The sequence below is a fragment of the Argopecten irradians genome, chromosome 3 (assembly GCF_041381155.1).
Source record: "Argopecten irradians isolate NY chromosome 3, Ai_NY, whole genome shotgun sequence".
NCBI classification, from domain to species: Eukaryota; Metazoa; Mollusca; class Bivalvia; order Pectinida; family Pectinidae; genus Argopecten; species Argopecten irradians.
In genome coordinates, this window is record NC_091136.1 from 59,320,257 (window position 1) to 59,344,866 (window position 24,610).

At 38.2% G+C, this 24,610-nt stretch overlaps 1 protein-coding gene across 1 annotated transcript; it reads right to left on the reverse strand.

Moving 5' to 3' along the window:
* Positions 1–16,691: 16,691 nt before the first annotated feature.
* Positions 16,692–17,949, reverse strand: LOC138319766 (uncharacterized). The gene is made up of 2 exons (XM_069262900.1): positions 17,887–17,949; positions 16,692–17,216 (listed from the first exon to the last, which is right to left on the reverse strand). The coding sequence occupies exons 1-2, from the start codon at positions 17,947–17,949 to the stop codon at positions 16,692–16,694; spliced, it is 588 nt and encodes a 195-aa protein (XP_069119001.1).
* Between the last annotated feature and the right edge of the window lie 6,661 nt (positions 17,950–24,610).

A 24,610-nucleotide genomic window follows, 5' to 3' on the forward strand; every position in this document is an offset into this window, starting at 1 on the left:
AATACTGATCCTATCACACCATTCCTACTGGTGGACAGTGACCACCGTCCTCACCAACACCGCAATACTGATCCTATCACACCATTCCTACTGGTGGACAGTGACCGCCGTCCTCACCAACACCGCAATCCTATCTACCATCCTACTGGTATCACCAACACCGCAATACTGATCCTATCACACCATTCCTACTGGTGGACAGTGACCGCCGTCCTCACCAACACCGCAATACTGATCCTATCGCACCATTCCTACGGTGGACAGTGACCGCCGTCCTCACCAACACCGCAATACTGATCCTATCACACCATTCCTACTGGTGGACAGTGACCGCCGTCCTCACCAACACCGCAATACTGATCCTATCACACCATTCCTACTGGTGGACAGTGACCGCCGTCCTCACCAACTCCTTATACTGATCCTATCTCACCATTCCTACTGGTGGACAGTGACCGCCGTCCTCACCAACACCGCAATACTGATCCTATCACACCATTCCTACTGGTGGACAGTGACCGCCGTCCTCACCGCAATACTGATCCTATAACACCATTCCTACTGGTGGACAGTGACCGCCGTCCTCACCAACACCGCAATACTAATCCTATCACACCATTCCTACTGGTGGACAGTGACCGCCGTCCTCACCAACACCGCAATACTGATCCTATCACACCATTCCTACTGGTGGACAGTGACCGCCGTCCTCACCAACACCGCAATACTGATCCTATCACACCATTCCTACTGGTGGACAGTGACCACCGTCCTCACCAACACCGCAATACTGATCCTATCACACCATTCCTACTGGTGGACAGTGACCACCGTCCTCACCAACACCGCAATACTGATCCTATCACACCATTCCTACTGGTGGACAGTGACCGCCGTCCTCACCAACACCGCAATACTGATCCTATAACACCATTCCTACTGGTGGACAGTGACCGCCGTCCTCACCAACACCGCAATACTAATCCTATCACACCATTCCTACTGGTGGACAGTGACCGCCGTCCTCACCAACACCGCAATACTGATCCTATCACACCATTCCTACTGGTGGACAGTGACCGCCGTCCTCACCAACACCGCAATACTGATCCTATCACACCATTCCTACTGGTGGACAGTGACCGCCGTCCTCACCAACACCGCAATACTGATCCTATCACACCATTCCTACTGGTGGACAGTGACCGCCGTCCTCACCAACACCGCAATACTGATCCTATCACACCATTCCTACTGGTGGACAGTGACCGCCGTCCTCACCAACACCTCCTCACAATACTGATCCTATCACACCATTCCTACTGGTGGACAGTGACCGCCGTCCTCACCAACACCGCAATACTGATCCTATCACACCATTCCTACTGGTGGACAGTGACCGCCGTCCTCACCAACACCGCAATACTGCACCTGACTGATCCTATCACACCATTCCTACTGGTGGACAGTGACCGCCGTCCTCACCAACACCGCAATACTGATCCTATCACACCATTCCTACTGGTGGACAGTGACCGCCGTCCTCACCAACTCCTTATACTGATCCTATCTCACCATTCCTACTGGTGGACAGTGACCGCCGTCCTCACCAACACCGCAATACTGATCCTATCGCACCATTCCTACTGGTGGACAGTGACCGCCGTCCTCACCAACACCGCAATACTGATCCTATCACACCATTCCTACTGGTGGACAGTGACCGCCGTCCTCACCAACACCGCAATACTGATCCTATCACACCATTCCTACTGGTGGACAGTGACCGCCGTCCTCACCAACACCGCAATACTGATCCTATCACACCATTCCTACTGGTGGACAGTGACCGCCGTCCTCACCAACACCGCAATACTGATCCTATCACACCATTCCTACTGGTGGACAGTGACCGCCGTCCTCACCAACACCGCAATACTGATCCTATCACACCATTCCTACTGGTGGACAGTGACCGCCGTCCTCACCAACACCGCAATACTGATCCTATCACACCATTCCTACTGGTGGACAGTGACCCCGTCCTCACCAACACCGCAATACTGATCCTATCACACCATTCCTACTGGTGGACAGTGACCGCCGTCCTCACCAACACCGCAATACTGATCCTATCACACCATTCCTACTGGTGGACAGTGACCGCCGTCCTCACCAACACCGCAATACTGATCCTATCACACCATTCCTACTGGTGGACAGTGACCACCGTCCTCACCAACACCGCAATACTGATCCTATCACACCATTCCTACTGGTGGACAGTGACCGCCGTCCTCACCAACACCGCAATACTGATCCTATCGCACCATTCCTACTGGTGGACAGTGACCGCCGTCCTCACCAACACCGCAATACTGATCCTATCACACCATTCCTACTGGTGGACAGTGACCGCCGTCCTCACCAACACCGCAATACTGATCCTATCACACCATTCCTACTGGTGGACAGTGACCGCCGTCCCTCACCAACACCGCAATACTGATCCTATCACACCATTCCTACTGGTGGACAGTGACCGCCGTCCTCACCAACACCGCAATACTGATCCTATCACACCATTCCTACTGGTGGACAGTGACCGCCGTCCTCACCAACTGATCCTATCACACCATTCCTACTGGTGGACAGTGACCGTCCCGTCCTCACCAAACCGCAATACTGATCCTATCACACCATTCCTACTGGTGGACAGTGACCGCCGTCCTCACCAACACCGCAATACTGATCCTATCACACCATTCCTACTGGTGGACAGTGACCGCCGTCCTCACCAACACCGCAATACTGATCCTATCACACCATTCCTACTGGTGGACAGTGACCGCCGTCCTCACCAACACCGCAATACTGATCCTATCACACCATTCCTACTGGTGGACAGTGACCCGCCGTCCTCACCAACACCGCAATACTGATCCTATCACACCATTCCTACTGGTGGACAGTGACCGCCGTCCTCACCAACACCGCAATACTGATCCTATCACACCATTCCTACTGGTGGACAGTGACCGCCGTCCTCACCAACACCGCAATACTGATCCTATCACACCATTCCTACTGGTGGACAGTGACCGCCGTCCTCACCAACACCGCAATACTGATCCTATCACACCATTCCTACTGGTGGACAGTGACCGCCGTCCTCACCAACACCACCGCAATACTGATCCTATCACACCATTCCTACTGGTGGACAGTGACCGCCGTCCTCACCAACACCGCAATACTGATCCTATCACACCATTCCTACTGGTGGACAGTGACCGCCGTCCTCACCAACACCGCAATACTGATCCTATCACACCATTCCTACTGGTGGACAGTGACCGCCGTCCTCACCAACACCGCAATACTGATCCTATCACACCATTCCTACTGGTGGACAGTGACCGCCGTCCTCACCAACACCGCAATACTGATCCTATCACACCATTCCTACTGGTGGACAGTGACCGCCGTCCTCACCAACACCGCAATACTGATCCTATCACACCATTCCTACTGGTGGACAGTGACCGCCGTCCTCACCAACACCGCAATACTGATCCTATCACACCATTCCTACTGGTGGACAGTGACCGCCGTCCTCACCAACACCGCAATACTGATCCTATCACACCATTCCTACTGGTGGACAGTGACCGCCGTCCTCACCAACACCGCAATACTGATCCTATCACACCATTCCTACTGGTGGACAGTGACCGCCGTCCTCACCAACACCGCAATACTGATCCTATCACACCATTCCTACTGGTGGACAGTGACCGCCGTCCTCACCAACACCGCAATACTGATCCTATCACACCATTCCTACTGGTGGACAGTGACCGCCGTCCTCACCAACTGATCCTATCACACCATTCCTACTGGTGGACAGTGACCGCCGTCCTCACCAACTGATCCTATCACACCATTCCTACTGGTGGACAGTGACCGCCGTCCTCACCAACACCGCAATACTGATCCTATCACACCATTCCTACTGGTGGACAGTGACCGCCGTCCTCACCAACTGATCCTATCACACCATTCCTACTGGTGGACAGTGACCGCCGTCCTCACCCGCAATACTGATCCTATCACACCATTCCTACTGGTGGACAGTGACCGCCGTCCTCACCAACACCGCAATACTGATCCTATCACACCATTCCTACTGGTGGACAGTGACCGCCGTCCTCACCAACACCGCAATACTGATCCTATCACACCATTCCTACTGGTGGACAGTGACCGCCGTCCTCACCAACACCGCAATACTGATCCTATAACACCATTCCTACTGGTGGACAGTGACCGCCGTCCTCACCAACACCGCAATACTAATCCTATCACACCATTCCTACTGGTGGACAGTGACCGCCGTCCTCACCAACACCGCAATACTGATCCTATCACACCATTCCTACTGGTGGACAGTGACCGCCGTCCTCACCAACACCGCAATACTGATCCTATCACACCATTCCTACTGGTGGACAGTGACCGCCGTCCTCACCAACACCGCAATACTGATCCTATCACACCATTCCTACTGGTGGACAGTGACCGCCGTCCTCACCAACACCGCAATACTGATCCTATCACACCATTCCTACTGGTGGACAGTGACCGCCGTCCTCACCAACACCGCAATACTGATCCTATCACACCATTCCTACTGGTGGACAGTGACCGCCGTCCTCACCAACACCGCAATACTGATCCTATCACACCATTCCTACTGGTGGACAGTGACCGCCGTCCTCACCAACACCGCAATACTGATCCTATCACACCATTCCTACTGGTGGACAGTGACCGCCGTCCTCACCAACACCGCAATACTGATCCTATCACACCATTCCTACTGGTGGACAGTGACCGCCGTCCTCACCAACACCGCAATACTGATCCTATCGCACCATTCCTACTGGTGGACAGTGACCGCCGTCCTCACCAACACCGCAATACACTGCTTGTGTTCGTCGTCAAATAGACGATAGAATAGAATATTGCAACGAAACTTCAATAGAGATTGTGACATTACGAACAAAAATAAAGCTATTTTCAAATTAATAAAAAAAAATTCAAGATGGCTGATGGGAAATCGTCATACTTCTATCAACATTTATGACAAAATGGCACCGGAAAAATCAAATTCATATTTAAAAAGAAACCTTTATCAAACAGTCTTCTTATGATACTAAGTAGTGATATTCTATAAGTCCATTTTACAGTGTTATCACTTAACATATCATCAAACACAACCAATAGCACACCCTACCGTTTACATTATACACTAACAACGGCTAAACCAGTCGTCCCACTCTCTCCGTAAGTTAAAGATGCTCCACCGCTGACAAATTGTAATTTTTCACTATCAAAAACAGGAACAGACGATTTAGTATTTTTCTTCAGTTACAAAAGTCACTTACTTTACACCATTACCACCACTGAAAAGTTTGAGCTTCTAATTTTACTTCAAATTAAAAATATGAAAAATAATTAATTGCATCCCAAAAAAAATTCCGTAGCACTATATCCTATATGGAATGAAAGACTGATTGCGCATGCACTAAAGGCAAATCTAATTATTTTATATCATTTTTTGTGTTAACTAGACATATATATACACGATTAAACACCAATTATTGTTCAAATGATGAATATCATTTATGCTCTGTCGGCGGCGGAGCATCTTTAAAAAGAAGTCTACTACCTATAAAAAGTTTGGACAAGGAGACCGAACCAAAATCTTCCTCACAAAGGTACTTTAGTTCAGACAAAGATATTATAAAAAAAGGATAAGATTAGTTATTTTTGCAGTGTGGTACAAACAAGAAGAGAGTCATAGTCATAGACTTTTTATGGTGTGGTGATTTTATGTATTGAGTGATCCAGAAAGTGTCATTTAGACTGCGGTTTTCTGTGTCAACCACCCACCTCCCGTTTGTCTAATTTGTTGATCATTTGAATATGTATTTACACATTTTCATAACTTACTAACAAGCAGTTCATAATTTTTCATTTTTGATATACTAGAAGATAACTCAATGGATTTTATTTAAATTTATTTTTGAACAAAGGTGTATTTCTAATTTTTGACATTTTAGTCATTTAATGATGGACTAGAATTATTTACAAATTGATTCTATATTTTACAGTGATTATATATTAATAGACATGCGGGTACAGAGAAATTTCGTTATGCCTGAAATGCATCGTAAATTTTATCTTAAAGCTAGTTCTGATACGTTACCCAATCATCATTTTGATTAATATTTGCGGTCATATGTATATATCAACATTATTTTTAATGGAAGAAGACGGATTATAAGTTTACAACTTATGTCTAATCCCATTTGTATATAATGTGTAAATAAAATCTGTTTAAATTAAATAAGATCCCAAAAGTCGCCTTTTGCGTCCATGCAATTGCAACATTGGGAATAATTCTAACGTCCTAAAGTGAGGGCCTTTATATGCAAAACCACAACAATGATCTGGCAGGATATGTGTGAAGTAGGTAGGGTGTTTCTAGTAAATCTGTATAACGTATCCATATAACACCTTTTTGTAATACTGTTTATTTAATCGCATCACGGTCTAACAAACTAATCCACACATGTAATGGTACAGTAGGTACCATGTACTAAGTTTACACTATACTTATCAGAAATCCTTAGTTAGACGCTGATCTGACACCGAGGCTTGAGAACAAACTGTTTTGCCGTTGTTCTGTCCAGGGTATTTGTGTAAGTTATTGTGCGGATAATGTACGCTCCGTTTGATGCGTCATTTAGAATTGACACCCAATATCAACATTGATTCGATGATCGAGTTATATAAACCAGCGACGACTCCAAATGACACAATTGAAATCTCAGAGGGACAAAGTTCAAGGTTTAGAAAACAAATAAATTATTTCAAAAATCTCCTTGCGTTTCATAAAATGTATATTAAAGTACAAATGCATTATTTGTATATTAAGGTCATTCGTCTTGATGTAGCATTATATTTAGGAAGAATTCAAAAACATCCCCAATATAATAGCACGTCACCTTTTGTCTTCCCTCTGCTACACAATCAATATTGTTGTAAAATACAGATACATGTTGTTTATCGCTTTGATTTCTTTATAAACTGTCGATCTGCCATATGTTCGGAAGGACAGCAGAATATTGTATGACTAGCGCATGATCGCTAAAGATAAAACTTCTATAATAATAATTAACTTAAATTATATATAAGAATAAAAATACTGTAAGAGATATCTTCATAATTCCAATTGTTCGGAAATCAGAACGATTTTTTAAGTGTTCCAGCAAAATTAATGTAGTGTAACTTACTCACTTTTGGAGAAAATCGTCTTTATGTGTCCCTATTTCCCTGTAGACTGGTTCCCTTCCCTTAGTTCTCTACTCTCCGCCAGGCTGCGCTCCGCTCACTAGGGACCGGTAGCGGGTAACCATGATGATTTTTTTGATTGGTCAATCTACATATCCGGTTCGCTGGCATCACTTTTTTTAGGCGTGGGAAACCCCTTTACGCACGAAGCGACGGATCTTAACGTAAAAAATAAATAATTTATTTGAACGATATATAAACAAAAGTAAATAAGATCTTAAGTTTTGAAATCATTTCGTGCTAACAGAGTTTAGAGTGTTCATAGGAACGACGTTAATGACGTTATTTTCTCTAACGGAAGTAGCCGTCTCCATGATGACACATGCAAATATGCGCACTATTGAGTTGAATCCAGCGTTCTAGCGTACGCGGGGATGAGCGAACGTACTGATTGGTAATTACATTCGTTCCTGCATCATTTTTTTAGCGTGGAACCCCTTTCGCACGAAGCGACGATCTTAACGTAAAGAATAAATAATTTATTTGAACGATATATAAACAAAAGTAAATAAGATCTTAAGTTTTGAAATCATTTCGTGCTAACAGAGTTTAGAGTGTTCATAGGAACGACGTTAATGACGTTATTTTCTCTTAACGGAAGTAGCCGTCTCCATGATGACATATCATGCGCAGTAATGATGCGCACTACTCTGGAGTTGGAATTCCCACTCAAGATGGCTACTCGCTACCGGTCCTCAGTGAAGCGTACGCAAGGGAGGTAACTGAGGCAGGAACCAGTCTATATTTCCCTGATGCAGATTTTCACTTGGAAGGTCTTTATCACTACGGTGTTTATTCACGTTGAAAACAAGCGTTCTGACGCCCTTCGCGGGTTAAGTTCATTTTACAAATTTAAAGTTAACAAAAGAAGCGGAACAATATCAAGACACAATGCATTTCCAGCACTAATATCGACATTAGTCGAGCACAGAGTTCGATACCGGATAATAAGAATTTCCTGTAATAGTTGCAATAGGAAAATTGTACGATGTCAGTAAATAAATGTATAATTTCTTTCGTTTGATTCAATTTCTAAATTTGATGACTTGATCCCGAACATTCCAGTGACGTCACTTTTAGTAGGTGTGAATGAAACGGCAGTCAGTCCCGCCAAACAGTGACGTCACAATCACCGGAACGTCGCTTACATATTTCCCACGGCAGTAAAAAGGAGTACACGCTCATTCGGTTTAGTGAATGCATCTTTTCTAGATCATCAAAGAAGCGTTTTGCTTTGAGCGAAATCGTGTATATAACAGGCAATTTGCTTTCGTTTTGAATACAATCTTCTGTGTGTATAATGAAAAAGTTACAGGATAAATAGAATACACGGTCACTATCTTACAATACAAGTTTTATTTTGGTGTCGACAGGGAAAACCGAGATGACTTGGCACAAACAATAGCAGCATCGATATTAATTATAGCAAAATAAAAATGTCCAACGTTGGAAATATTTCAAGTACATTCATTATTTACATAAACCAGTCATTAGAATAATCATTTATTTCATCTAGACTAAACAATTTGAAAATCCCATACACCGCCTGCAAGGAGACGTCCTTGGCCTATCGCTACCCACGCAACTTCGCTAACCAAGGGTATCAGACCGATTCTCTTTCTACTACGAGAATCAAACTTAATACCCTTGGCTAGCGAATTGCTAACCACGATGCTCTCGATCGTGGTCCTATATTATGTAACTTTTCATGGGATATTAAATCTAGATATATCTGTCAAAGCCAAAACACGGAGGCACGCAAATTATGACAGAAACTTTTAGTAGTGAATTGATACGTGTGTCATTTGAAAGTATTCGAGACCTTTTGATATGCCCGTGTATATCATGATGTTTCAAGTGGCTGCCCGTATATTTTTTGTGAAAAATGAATTATACATATATGTCATAAAATTCGGTTAGCTTTTTTATTGTCATTACTGTTATATACACTGTATGTGATATTTAAACGAAAAAAAAACATATTTTACCTAAGAAGCCAATTATATATATAATGGAAGTATCGGTTAGCTTGTAATAATAATAATAAACTTTATTTATTGAGGATGGATTTACATGTTAAGCCAAAGGCTTATCTACCACATGGTCCTCCTGTTAGTAAAACATAATATCATTTGTTAGTTAAAAAAGCAGACAAATTAAGCAAATTTATAAACAATCAGAAAAAATATCACGGAAAATATACTTAAAATTATCACAGGATGCATAAATCTCATGCATATAGTTATACGTCATTAAAAGGCATATGCCTTGTATACATATATGCTAATATAGCAAATTATAAAAATTGACAGAGTTACATGCTAATATAGCATAATCTAAAATAAGTATGCATAATATTATAAGGAATTCAAATAAGAAACTCAGATAGAAAAATGATTAAACATCACAATAAAAATACAATACTGGTCTATGATAGTGACATACAGTACTGGACAAGATTTCGTTTAAAGGTTTGATAGCTTTGAATTTTCTTCATGCCATTTGGTAAATGATTCCAATCAGTGATGCCGTTTACAAGAAATTGCTTGAATAAAATACAATTCTGTGTTTAGGCACTTTAAAATTATTTTAACATGAGAATCTTGTATTTCTATTATGATCATGATTCTTTCGTACAAGAGACACATTTTCTGATAAGTATCAGGTACATTCTGGTTAAAACATTTATGTAACATACAAAGTCTTCTGAATTTTAAATATTTGTCTAAGGACATCCATTTAAGGCAGTAAAACATATCTTGAGATGGTGTATCATAAGGTGCGCCTAAAATAAGCCTAGCTGCCTGCTTCTGGGCCTTGAGAAGCTTGCCCATCAGATTGAAGTTGCATCCTGACCATACTGTACTACAGTATAAAAAATGTGGAAACATACATGAGTTAAAAAATTTCAATTTGCCTTCCATGGGTAAATATGGACTAATACGTCATAGTAAGCTTTATCTTTGTTTTACTTTAGATAAAATAGCTGTGACATGATTAACCCATATAAGACAATCATCTATGTGAACACCAAGTATTTTCTCATTTCTTACTTGTTCTAATGGTTCACCACACAAAGATAAATTAAGGTTTACACAATTTCTACATTGCTTTTGATTAGAACAAATGTACATGCATTTAGTTTTTTTGACATTCAACAACATTTTGTTTTCTGTACACCAGACATTAACATTATCTAAGTCTGATTGCAGAACTTCACGTATGCTATCTGGTGTCTTACCAACAGCAGATAGAGTAGAACCATCTGCATACATGTCTGTAGCAGACGTAACGGCAGGTCATTAATAAACATTAAAAACATAAGGGGACCTAAGATTGACCCTTGAGGTACACCGTGTGTTACTTTACGTGTATTTGATAAATGACCACCAAGGGAGACAATTTGGCTTCTATCCTCTAAGTAGGATTTGAACCACAGCATTGAATTGTTTTCAATTTTATACATGCTCGTCTTCTGTGATAAAACATCATGATCTACAAGGTCAAAGGCCTTTTTAAAATCGACTAGTATAACACCTGTGCTAAAACCATCATCTATATTCTTTGCCTAAGAATTGACAATATTTAGCAGTGCAGTTTCACAGGAGTGATTCTGACGGAAACCTGACTGTGTTGATACAATAAGATGGTTATCAGAAAAATATTTATAAAAAGTGCAGTGAACATGCTTTTCGAGAATTTTTGAAAGTATTGGTAAAACAGATATTGGTCTAAAATTGCTTACATCTGCAGTACTACCACTTTTATGAAGGGGAGTAACTCTAGCCAACTTCCACTGTGTTGGATATCTGCCAGATCTCTAAGTTCAAGAGGTAGGTGAGAGACGGAGCTATTTCAACATGGATACTTTTCAATAGCTTAGCACTTATATCGTCAACACCTGTTGCTTTCTTTATATCCAACTCTTTTAAAAGTTTCGTAACAAAATCAGGAGAAACTTCTGGAATACCAAACCTAGTATCATTTCCTAGTTTTGTATCTATATAATGCTTCAGTTTATAAAAAGAAGTTGATACATTTTCAATTTGTGAGGTCAATTTACCAGCGACCTCGGTAAAGTATTTATCAAAATAATTTGCCATTTCACTTTTTTGGAATACACTCTCATCATTGATAGTTAACATGTTTGGAGATGATGAGGTTCGCTTAGGACTAAGTTCATGTATAAGTTTCCAAAGGTTTTTGGATTGTCAAGGTTAGTTTCAATATCTTTATTGAAGTAACATGATTTTGCCTTACGGACCATAGATACAACTTTGTTACGTTTCATTTTATAATTTTCAATGTCACCATGTTGTTTGAATATGTCTCTAAGCTTTATTTGTTCTACAATGGACTCATCTAGTCACTCGGGTTGTTTGGGTCGTTTAACCCGACGCACCATTTTAGGGATATGTTCATTAACGACACCGAAGAATAGCCGTACCCACATATCTAAGGCATCGTCCACGTCATCAAAAGTTTCTATGACTGACCACGGGATGTTTGCGATGGCGTCCCTAAACATATGCTCATCAAAGTTCTAAAACGATCGGTATGTCATATTGGAGTGCACGAACTTTGAGCCAAATGATCGTTTACGTACGATACACACAGGATAGTGATCACTGAGACCATTTTTGACTACTTTCACAGCACGAATAAACTCGGGTGCTGACGTATATACATGGTCAATGAGTGTTGAGGTATCAGCGACGCGAGTTGGTTCATTTACCATTTGATGCAAATTGAAAGTTTCTGTTAGATATGTAAGATTTTCACAATTTGCACTTTTCAGATTTATGTTAAAATCACCAAGTAAAATGAATTCATTTCCTTCCTGCTGACATTTGGATAAAAATACTTCAAACTGTTCAAGCCAGAGCGTAGAGTTACAGTTTGGGGGTCTGTACACATTTCCAATAAGTAATGGCTTTGAACATTTGAAGTGTATCTGGACACACAGTACTTTGAGATCATCGATTTCAAGATCTGAGCGCCTAATGTAAGGAGTATCGTTTTTAATGTAAGTACCCACACCACCATGACGGCTCCCATCACGTCGATCAAGGCGTTCTAGAGAGTATCCCGGAATGGATATTTCTTCACTCTGGATTGAAGATGTAAGCCAAGTTTCTTGGAAACACAATATATCCAACGGTGATTGTGACAGTGTAATGAAATCTCCGGGAGTTTGTTGAATATACTTCTGATGTTCCAGGAATAAATTTTAAAACCTGCTGGCAGGTTAAAGTCATGATCAACGGTTTCATTTCTGTTGCCATTATAAATATGAGCCTGCTTATTACCAATAAAATAGTTTGTACATAGGCTGGGTAGGTAGAGAATGTCTCCTGAATACATGTTCTCAGGGACTACCGGTGGGGAGTTTCTGACTTGGTCATGGGCGACTTGTAGGTTTCAAGTTTCTTTATTAGTTCTCTTTAACAAATACATTGTATAGAGAAACATAATATATAAATATCAATTTCAAAAATTTGACAAGTAGAAAATATGTACATATAAGGAAGGACAAATCATAAATTCTTTTGGAAAATAACCTTGATAAATTTACATAAATTTCTTAATGTTTTAATATTAACAGAATTCATAAGTAGTGAGAATTTTAGAATATTTGGTTGCGTATAGTAGTACTTGTTAATATATAACATTCTTTCCAGCGTAAAAAATGGACATTTTAGTAAATAATGAAATTCATCACCAATATCGTTTGTATCACAAAAAGGACAAATTCTGTTTTGATATTCTATATTATTCCACATACCAGTTTCAACAATAAATTTATGGTTTCTTGTTCTTAATTTACACATTAATAATCTTTCGTTATCATTCAATAATTCAAGATATTTTTCAAAATTACACTCTTTTTTATATATTCTATAGCATACTGACATTGAAGAATGAAAAACGTCATGATTCCATTTCTGTAAAAATTGGTCGTATAATATTTGTTTAACTTGCGCTTTTATCCATTGTGGATTCAAGTTATTTTGCTGCAAGTTCCATATATATATAAGACCACACTCATTTAAAATGTTTTGTATAAAAGTTAAGTATGGAACTGCTCTGTTTTCGTTTGTAAATACATGGTATAGCATATGATTCAATATAACATTCATTTTACTTTCTTTAGATATCATCATAGTCGACCAGTAGTTAATCATCTTTATTTTTATATCAATTATAAGTGGTCTTGTACCCAATTCTCCATAAACCATGTAGTTTGGTGTACTTTTCTTCAAACCAAGAAGTAGTTTACAAAATTTTAAATAAAATTGTTCAATAGATTGCATATTTGAAAAACCCCATATCTCACAACCATATAACAGAATTGGTTTCACTATTTTTTCAAATAAATCAAAAATACACTTAGTCGATAGATTTAACTTTCTACCTTTTTTCAAAACATCATACATAGCAATTGATGCTTTTTTAATATTCTGATTAATAGCGTCTTTAAACGAGGCTGTTCTTGAAAAAACAGTACCTAAATACGTGAAATTATTCACACATTCAATAATATCATTTTCGAATTTAAAGACATGTCTATTTACAAATCTTCCTTTAGAAAACACCATACACTTTGTTTTGTCACTATTTACTCTTAATTTCCATCGATTACAAAATTCACTAAACATATAAAGCTGGTTTTGTAGATCAGTTGGGCTATCAGAGAACAAAATTGTGTCATCTGCGTATAACAAAACAAAAAGCTTTATATATATATACGAAGTTCCGTTTCAAACTTATTGCTGAGACATTCAATTCCTTTAATATTGTTTAAGGATAAAAAGTTTTCTACGTCATTGAGATATAGACTAAAGAGAAAAGGCGATAGATTTTCACCTTGTCTCAAACCAATATCACAAGGGGAAAAAAATCGAATTTTGACCATTTATGTTAATTTTAGACTTGATTCCTTGATACATATTATATATAATATTGTACATTTTACCATTTACATTATTAATTAATAACTTATTCCACAAACCTGTTCTCCAAACTTTATCAAAGGCTTTCTCGAAGTCAATAAATACACAGTAGAGTTTTTTCTTTAACATGTTTGTAAGGGAGATTAATGAGTAAAATACAAAAATGTTATCTAGTGTTGAATAGTTCTTTCGGAACCCAGCTTGGTTTTCAGATATGATATTGTATTTTTCGGAGTACCTTTGGAGTCTTTCATTTAATATACATGTGAATAGTTTTCCAAGACAACTAACTATCGTAATGGGTCTATAGTTTTTTGGATTATCAACTGAACCTTTATTTTTATAAATTGGTATTATAGTACCCTCTAACCACTTTTTTGGCATCTTTCCGCTATTAAAAATGAAATTAAACAGTTTAACATAGAGATTTATCATTTTTGGAGCAGAGTGCTTGACATACTCATTTGTTATTTTATCATCCGCGCATGTTTTATTAGATTTAAGGAGCTTAATGGCTCTTTCAACTTCCTCCCTATTTATGACATTGTTTATTTCTTGGTTATACTGAAAAGGAGGTAATTCTAACAAACTCTGCTCATTTCCATCATCATCATTTGTAGCAACATTACAGTCTTTAAAATAATTAAAAATATTTTCAAGTGAAATATGTGTTTTGGATTTTTGCTTAATACAGTTATTTAAGAGTTTCCAATAATCCTTAGGATTACTACTTTTCATGTTTTTTAACTTAGACCTCATGTTGCGTCTGTATGAATATATACATTTATTCATAGTTTTTCTGTATGTTTTTTCAGAGGTTTTATATTTATTTAGAAAATAGTCATTCCTATGTCGTCTATATTGGTTTTTATGACGACGATAGTTCTTTTTAGCCATTCTACACTCTCTGTTGAACCAGGGTTTAGAGTTTTCTTTATGATCACAATTGTTATTATAATTTATTTTCTTTGTACCCAGTATAGATTTTGCAGCATTTAAAAGTACATTATTACATTCCATTACTAAACTATTTACATCTAAATTATAACCATCTTCATCTCCATCAATACTATGTATAATCTCATCAATATGCATGTTATCAATACTATCTAAGAACTCTTTAGCTTTCAGATTATCCCAATTATTAATGCACTCAGACTCATTCGGGATATCAACATTTATCTGGTTATCAGTCTGTTCGGTACCGTGGATAGTAAGAGCAAGTGGACAATGAACATCCGAATATAGAGAGCAAAAATCTAATACTTCAAAATCATCGAGGTATTCAAATAGACCTGACGAGCATATAACATAGTCAACAACACTGGAGTTTTTGCATGTAAATTTTCCAATATCTTTATCCTTGCCAACTCTCCCGTTACATATAAACAGATCATTAAATTTACATAATTCAATTAGACGATTTCCAAAATTATTTTTACGGTCATCTTTGCTACTTCGATATTTAGTAACATTATTCCTGTCAAAAATATTGTTAATATTTGCTTGAAAGATTTCATTTGCCAGGTCATCCCTTTCGTCTATTTCACTGGTATCAATGAAGTCTAGACAATTAGCTGTTCTAGAGTTAAAGTCTCCAACAAGACATGTGTATTTGCAATTATTCGATAAATTCAAATATTCATTTTCAATTTCTGAGTATGGGTCTCCAACACAATAATTTGAGCCCTCTGGTGGAATATAAACAACACCAATGAGCAACCCATTTTCGTAACCACACGCAGCTTCATCAACCTTAAACCAACTGACATATTTACTGTCACTGGTTACGGGATTTATCAGATTTTCAAACTCTTTTTTATATGCTAATACTATGCCCCCTGATTTAATTTTCTTATATTTAAAGCGATTTTTCATAATGTTACAAAAACCAGGTATATCAAGAAAATCTACATCATCGGTTTTCGTTTCAGTAAAGCATAAAACATCAAACTTATCAACAAATTCCAAAAATTCAGGATATTGAATCCTTCTCAAAATTCCACATACATTTAAGACCAAAATTTTAATATTTTTACAATTTACAACTGTATTGAGTTCGTGGTTATCACTTCTAAGACCTTGAACATTAGGGGTAGTTCGTAATCGTGTCTGTCCTCCCGCGCGTCCCTAGCGTCGTTCGTCTCCGGTTTTATCGCTACCAGTGCGCCTGCGCTTGTTTCGAGGCGGCCTTGAGGGCGTGTCCTCGTTTTCGCGCTCTTTACTCGCGGGTTCAAATAATTGATTGTTAATGTAGAGCTTATCTCTTACAAGTGCCACCTTCTTCCCAGCCTTTCGCGCCTTCTTTGCTTCTGGCTATAGATCTTTACGCTTCTCCTCTATTTCTTTCGGAAACTGCTCATTCACCCCAAACGATGTACCTGCAAGCTTTCTCGTTGACATTTTCACTTTGGTTAGATCCTTGAAGAAAACAAATTTGACAATTATAGGTCTCGGGGTTGCCCCTGTGCTTCTGTCTCTTTTTCCTATCCTGTGGACATTAGCCATTTGAATGTCGTCCGCGTCTTCCATTTCTAGTTTATCTCTAATAAAAGTTTTAACAACCTTCTCCGAGTCCTCGCCGTGTCCGTTCGCGTCCCAAGGGCTTTCTACTATTCCTGAGAAAATCAGGTTGTATTTCATGCTACGGCACTGAGCTTCTATAGCTTTCTCTTTCATTTCTTCAAGCCTTTCCCGGAGATCGTCTAATTCTTCTGCATTGTCCATTTCCGCTTGTTCTATGTTCTCCATATTGACCTTCATCTGACTTACGTTACGGCCTATGGTGTCGTTCGCCGCCTTAACTCTGTCCATTTTGTTACTGTTGCCCTGAAGATCTGACTACATTTCACGAACAGTTCTTTTAATTGAATCTAGTTCTTGTTCTGTGTTGTCCAATCTACTAGTCAAATTGCTAAGTTTTTTATTTATTTCGTCCAATGTGCTTGTATTTTTCTCAATTATCGTCAGCCTTTTGATAACTTCACCCATCATATCTATCATTCGTTGTGTTTGTGTTTCGGGATTATCATCGTTATATGATGCATCCCTACATTCGGATAGAACTTCTGATGTTGACTTTCTCCCGGCCATATTTACTGGAGGTACTGCTCTATATATGGGCGTGAACAGGTGAGTATAGGTGAGTGCTATGTGCTCGTCAAAAACAGGTAAGTCCACAATGGCTATAAATAGATGGCACGGGTCCAACACTGTAGCTAGTGAACGTGGCATTCAATTTTTCAAAAAAGAATAACATCAAAAGTTGTAAAGTTACCCTTGTTTTTTCTTTCCGTTCCTTGTCTATGTCACTTCCATATTCCACTCTTCAAAAGTTATCTTGTCAAATTCTCTGGAAATGTGTCATTTTAACATCCATACCTGGAGCGATATCGAGAGCGACCACACTGTTGTATAGTCACGTGGTCTAGTGGCTAGATGAGTCCATTGTCTAGGGAAACACTGATGATGATCATCCATAATAGCAGACAGGTAAGATTAGTGTTCTTACCTGGTGACCGATCAGCCGTGACCATAGATTTCCCCGTATGGATCCTCTGTTGTGGATTTCCATGTTGAGTGCAAAAAATAAAAAGTCCAATTTTCATTCTATAATCCATCAAATCACACATTTTGCATCACAAGTCCAATAAGGAGAAACCCTTCAGACACTATGCCAAATTTGATGTAGAAATGTTCATGTAGAATCAAGTTATTCACAAAAAAAAACAAAAAACAAAAAAAAACGCCTTGTTTCTAAATAGTAAAATGCCTAACGCTCCTTATCCGATAAAACTAAGATAAGTAATTGGACTTGTTATATGTCTTCCTTGAAACTAGAAATTATATTCATGGACATTGGTACTTGTACATGGCTATAGAACCAACAGCGGTCACACATATGATTAGCAATCTTTTGTATAACAATAGCGCAATGACAAATGTAATACAAAATGAACCCACAAATTAACGTGTTTTATTAGTAGTTTTGCAATACAATAATGCGATACTGAAGAAAACCATCAATTTTATTTTACAATACAGTGTAAAACTATTTTATGTTTTTGGAGACAAATATGTCAAATGTCTTACTATACTGGAGAAACTCGCAAAAGATTTCATTTTGTAATACAGTCAAATGTCTCATAGAAACTCACAAAGGGTTTATTTAATGATACAAAGTAAAATAATGTCTTATCGGAAAACGCACAAATGACTTTATTTTGTTATACAATGTACTACAATGTCAAATGCGTTATGGAAACTCACAAATGATTTATTTAATAATACAAAGTAAAATAATGTCTTATTTGGAAAACGCACAAATGATTTTGTTTTGTGATATAATGTACTACAATGTCAAATGTCTCATATAAACTCACAAAGGGTTTATTTAATGATACAAAGTAAAATAATGTCTTATCGGAAAACGCACAAATGACTTTATTTTGTAATACAATGTACTACAATGTCAAATGCGTTATAGAAACTCACAAATAATTTATTTAATAATACAAAGTAAAATAATGTCTTATTTGGAAAACTCACAAATGATTTTGTTTTGTGATATAATGTAAAACAACCATATAATTATTTATTTTATTTATTTATATTGAACGGATGTGGGTGAATGAGTAGTAAAGAGAGAGTGATGCAAGATGAACTATGGAAAATGGCGTGAGAGCCCTTCTACGAAAGGGAAATATATTGTTATTTACACGGTTTATTGAATAAAATGTTTTTGAGGAAAATATTTATACATAATTATTGAAACCATGGATTCTTCAAATTGCCCAGAATAATGAATAAAAACTGGTCTTGTAATTAAAAATCTATCCCTGTCATCCCCAGAACCTTCTCAGCGTCTGTTCAGATAATCCCCTGGTCACAACTGTCCAAAACGAGTCTTCACTTGATACCATCTCAACAGCGTGTGATACGCTAAAACAAAATGTAAACATGTGGAGATGTACTACGAGACATTCTTCCTACAGTCTAACACAGTCTGGAACAACGTCAGTAATCGAAAAAGTAGACCAGGAAAAATATTTAGAAGTTATTTTGATGTGAAATTGAACTTTAGTCACCATGACTGCAGTGGTGTATCAAAGGGCAACAAAGTACTTGACATTATCTGTAGAACTTTCACATTTATGGACGCGCAACCCTCTTCAAGGCGTTAGTCTGGCCACATCTCGAGTACGCCTCTACAGTTTGGTCACCACAGTTTGTCAAGGACAAAGTCGCCATAGAACACTTCCAAAAAATGGCCACCAAACAAGTTAACTTCCTGCAAGACTTGCCGTACAGTGAACGACTAAAACGCCTCGGGCTACCAACTCTTGAGTACAGGAGGATCAGATCAGACATGGTGGAGGTGTTCAAAACCATCAACAAAATAGATATTGTGGACCATCAAAGATTTTTTTCCCCTTCGTACGATATGGATCTACCAGAGGACACTCAAAAAACTATACAAGAGACAATTTAGACTTAAGGGTGTATTCTTCTGAGGTTTTAGTCCCGTCGAAGTCTCGTTTCGACCAAGATCAAAGAAGTTATGAGATTTTCAAATATATTTTATCAATATCTGTAGCAAGTTGCCAGATGCAAATTTTGTCAAAAAATTACATTTCTATTTTAGTAGATTTTTTTATACAGGGATTTTAAGAAATGGCCCATTTGGCGGCCATTTTGAAATTGTGTCTTTTTCCTCTATGAGTAGAGCCATAGTTAAACCACTTTTTACTGAAATTGTTTTTACTTAAATCATCACTGCAGCAGCATTTTTAGCTGTATCGAGCTAATTTTTGCTGTCAATCTTTACTAGGTTCGTGGTTTTTAAAATATTGAGCATTATTGCGTGAAGTGATACGCTTTTGTAACTTTATTTTTACATTTAATGGTAATTTTAGCACTTTTATTTTTTACTCTAAAATACTGAAACATAACACATATTTAAATGGGGCAAAAAAGTAAACACACTGACCCCCATTTTTCTGCCTAATTTAGAAAGAACAACCCATTCCCTATTGATATGCAAAATATTAAAAAAAAAGTTTAATACCACAACTGTTTCTATAAAGGATTAAATTTGGCAAAAATGGCTGAAAATGGTGTATTTTTTAGCTCTAAATTAAGGGGTAGGGGTAGCATATGTTGTTATTCCATTTTCTAGTATGTTATGAACTCCTATTTCCAAAAATCTATATGATAAAAAAAGTTTAATACAAAAAAAAAAATTGACTTCTCCGAGGTGTACATCCTTAACACGAGTAAAAATGTGATCAGTATTTTTAATCAGTAACAGAGTCATCTCGCAATGGAATTCACTACCTGAATCAGTTGTACCAATAGTTTCAAAAGCCGCCTAAACAATCACTGGAAAGACCATCCCAATAAATTCAAATCATCATTCTAATATGTTCAAGCTCTAATGTGTTAAATAAGGACCAAAAGACAATTCACGGTTCTATATTCCCATCTATATTCTGTAAAAAGTTAATTAAATATTATTGAAGGACTAGTTCCAGTAAGTGCTTTAAAGTATCAATGTGTTTTAACTATAAGTGAGGCGTTCTGTCTATATATTTATCCTGTTTTTAAAAAAGAGAAGAACTTTCAATATTATGTAAACTAATACCAGTTATATATACGTCACACCGGAAGAAGTATTAATAAGTATCTAAGTTATCCACTAAGGGCACTGTGGGTACCCGTACACCGGACATTGGTATCGATGAGGCGGTGGCCTGTCACAACAAGGGTAAATTTTGCAATATCACAGTTTTAATGTGATTAATGTATCTGTAACTATTGTCCAGCTCAAGCTTATTATATATCGCGTCGTATACGATCTGTCAACCCCCAGCGTCATATATTTATTGAGGAATAGACAGGAATCCAGGGTCTCCTGTAGGGGGGGTACCGCAATGAAAACGATTGTGAACTTTTCTCCGCGATATTGGATTACTAGATTGTTCCAGGTTACCATTTTTGGGTTATATAGACGGGTTATGATAGGGAAGTTCGTGTTTAGATCAATTTCATACTGTCGTGGCCATGGATGTTTCAACAAGACGACTCAAAATTTAGCTTGTGTACGGGGGCTTGCTAAACGGGTGTACTGGGGCTTGGCTTATGTAATAAAAATGGTGTACGGGGGCTTGGCATCATTAAAATGACAAACCTTACAATATGTTTAAAACAGATAGCGTCTAGTCGTCCAAATGACAGATGTAAAATTTTCTTCCAACCTTCCATGTGTTCGTAGATCTCGTGTAAAGATGCCAATGGAATAGTAGGCGTACCAGACGAAGATGATGAAAGTTGGTTATTTTGTAGATTTTGTATACAATATCAGTTTGTTTGTATGCTGGCATTTTTGTTAAATTCTTTAACAGAGGGGATAATTTTTAGGGAGGAATGTACTCGTATTACACAACCATGTACCGCTGATAACTCTATTTCGATAAGAAATACAACTTCACCTGGTGAGATTCAAGTGGAAATGTCAGAATATAATAGCAATAGTAAATTTTACTTTTGAATTGTAAACCGTGGCTAGGAATACTCATTTGTCATTGCGTTGTTTCAACATCGCGTTTGTACAAGAAAAACTCCAATCTGGTATTTTTTCACAATGCTCCAACACAACGAAGGTGAGTAGTACATTTTAGCATAGTTAATTGTAATATTTACGGTGCAACGTTAAACGGAAATTCTGTGACCCTCAGCAGCTGCAAAAGTCGTAATTACAGTTTAAAATATCGACGATGCATCATGCAATGCGGTCGTGCTTGATGACAAACCAATGAACATTATTATTCGAGAACACGGAACTTTTTAACAGTTTAAATGCACACTTGTCCAGATTTCACTCTTCACAGATATGGTTCCGTTTCTTACATTTTCTGTTTTACTTTGGCATCCTATCCTTAATTATACGTCATATTTATTGTTTATCATTTGCTGTTATTTACTTTTATCTAAAGATATTGTTTTAATACTTAAATACTTTTAGTTGTCCAGGCTTACATTTCATTGTAATTGAAAAGAACAGTTTTTGCCCGATTGATCAAAATCAAAATAATTAATCATTCTACACTGCGTATCGTTTCAATCAGCAATTAGATAATCATATAGAACACTATATATTGCTATTTAGAAAGGATTATTGAGCTTAAAAAGCTGCGTACCAATTCGCCGTACAATCGTCAACCAAGCCCCCGTAAACAATGTGATTTTCACTGATTTATTTCGTAATCTTCATGACATCGAGATCCTTTCACATGGAAAAACTTTGCCATAGAAAACGAATTCCGTAATCAGGAAAGCATTAAATATCCATATCAGTGATTTATTTTGAACCGCCTTTTTCACTGAGGTCCCCCTCCCCCTGCATGTGACCCTAGATTCCTGTCTATTCTTCAATAAATATATGACGTTGGGGGTAGACAGATCGCATACGGACGCGATATATAATAAGCTTGGGCTGGACAATAGTTACAGATACATTAATTACATTAAAACTGTGAAAATATTGCAAAACTCACCCTTGTTGTGAAAGGCCACAACCTCATCGATACCAATGCCCGGTGTACGGGTACCCGCAGTGAAGGGACAACCGCATCTACAACGAGCCTAGCTGCAATATTGTAGCTCAAAAGATAATGATGTTGTCTTTAGAGCTACAATTGGTGCCTATTACTGCTAATGGAGCAAAGTAATGATTATGCAAATCACTATTAAAATGTATGTATGCATTTTCTCGTACTTGTTTTATACCACTTTCCTTCTAAGCAGTAAAACTTAACCGTATAAAAAGTAACAAGGTGATTTGTTTTCACATATAAATTTGAAGGTCGTTTCAAAGGAGAATTATACGGCAAGTCTACATATATTGTGAACTTGATGTCTTGTGAGCGGTATGGTAGATATTAAGAATGGTCGTTATGTTTGTACATGCATACGCATAAGATAATTGGAAACCCACAAAAAAGTATAGAAAATTGTGCCCGAGTGATTTTCTAAGGGAGTGCTCCACTACGACACCTAGGGACCATTTCGTACCCGACCGAAAAGTATTGTAGACCGGGTATGCATATTCGTTCTAGTAAAAATCATACTCTACGAGAAGGGTGGAAAGATCCCAGAATCAAAATGTCTAACTCGCCTAGCTTTAGCGGTTAAAAGCACATTTCTATCACATCTTCATAAAAACGGTTACTACTTTGGAAAGAGCGATGATTTTCCTTTCAAAATCATCCTACACATCTATACAAAGTGTCGTCACTAAGACGATTGCAGCCCCATTTGGAATTCTTCACGGTCGTTTAATTAAAATTTATGGTGGCATTTGCCGATAAGATATGCGCGAGGCCTCCGCTGCAATCTCATTTACTGACTATAAAAAGTATATACATGTAGGTATATAGTACTATGTAGAATATAATTTTTACCTATTTTTGATATAGACCTCTAAAATGCCTAAAATGGTCTTAGAGCACTCTGGTGGGTTGTATATTTGTATAAAGAGATGATTTGCCAATGTCAGTACCCTGGTGGGTTGTATATTTGTATAAAGGGATGATTTGCCAATGTCAGTACTCTGGTGGGTTGTATATTTGTATAAAGGGATGATTTGCCAATGTCAGTACTCTGGTGGGTTGTATATTTGTATAAAGGGATGATTTGCCAATGTCAGTACCCTAGTGGGTTGTATATTTGTATAAAGGGATGATTTGCCAATGTCAGTACCCTGGTGGGTTGTATATTTGTATAAAGGTGATTTGCCAATGTCAGTACCCTGTGGGTTGTATATTTGTATAAAGGATGATTTGCCAATGTCAGTACCCTAGTGGGTTGTATATTTGTATAAAGGGATGATTTGCCAATGTCAGTACCTGGTGGGTTGTATATTTGTATAAAGGGATGATTTGCCAATGTCAGTACCCTGGTGGGTTGTATATTTGTATAAAGGGATGATTTGCCAATGTCAGTACCCTGGTGGGTTGTATATTTGTATAAAGGGATGATTTGCCAATGTCAGTACCCTGGTGGGTTGTATATTTGTATAAAGGGATGATTTGCCAATGTCAGTACCCTGGTGGGTTGTATATTTGTATAAAGGGATGATTTGCCAATGTCAGTACCCTGGTGGGTTGTATATTTGTATAAAGGGATGATTTGCCAATGTCAGTACCCTGGTGGGTTGTATATTTGTATACAGAGAT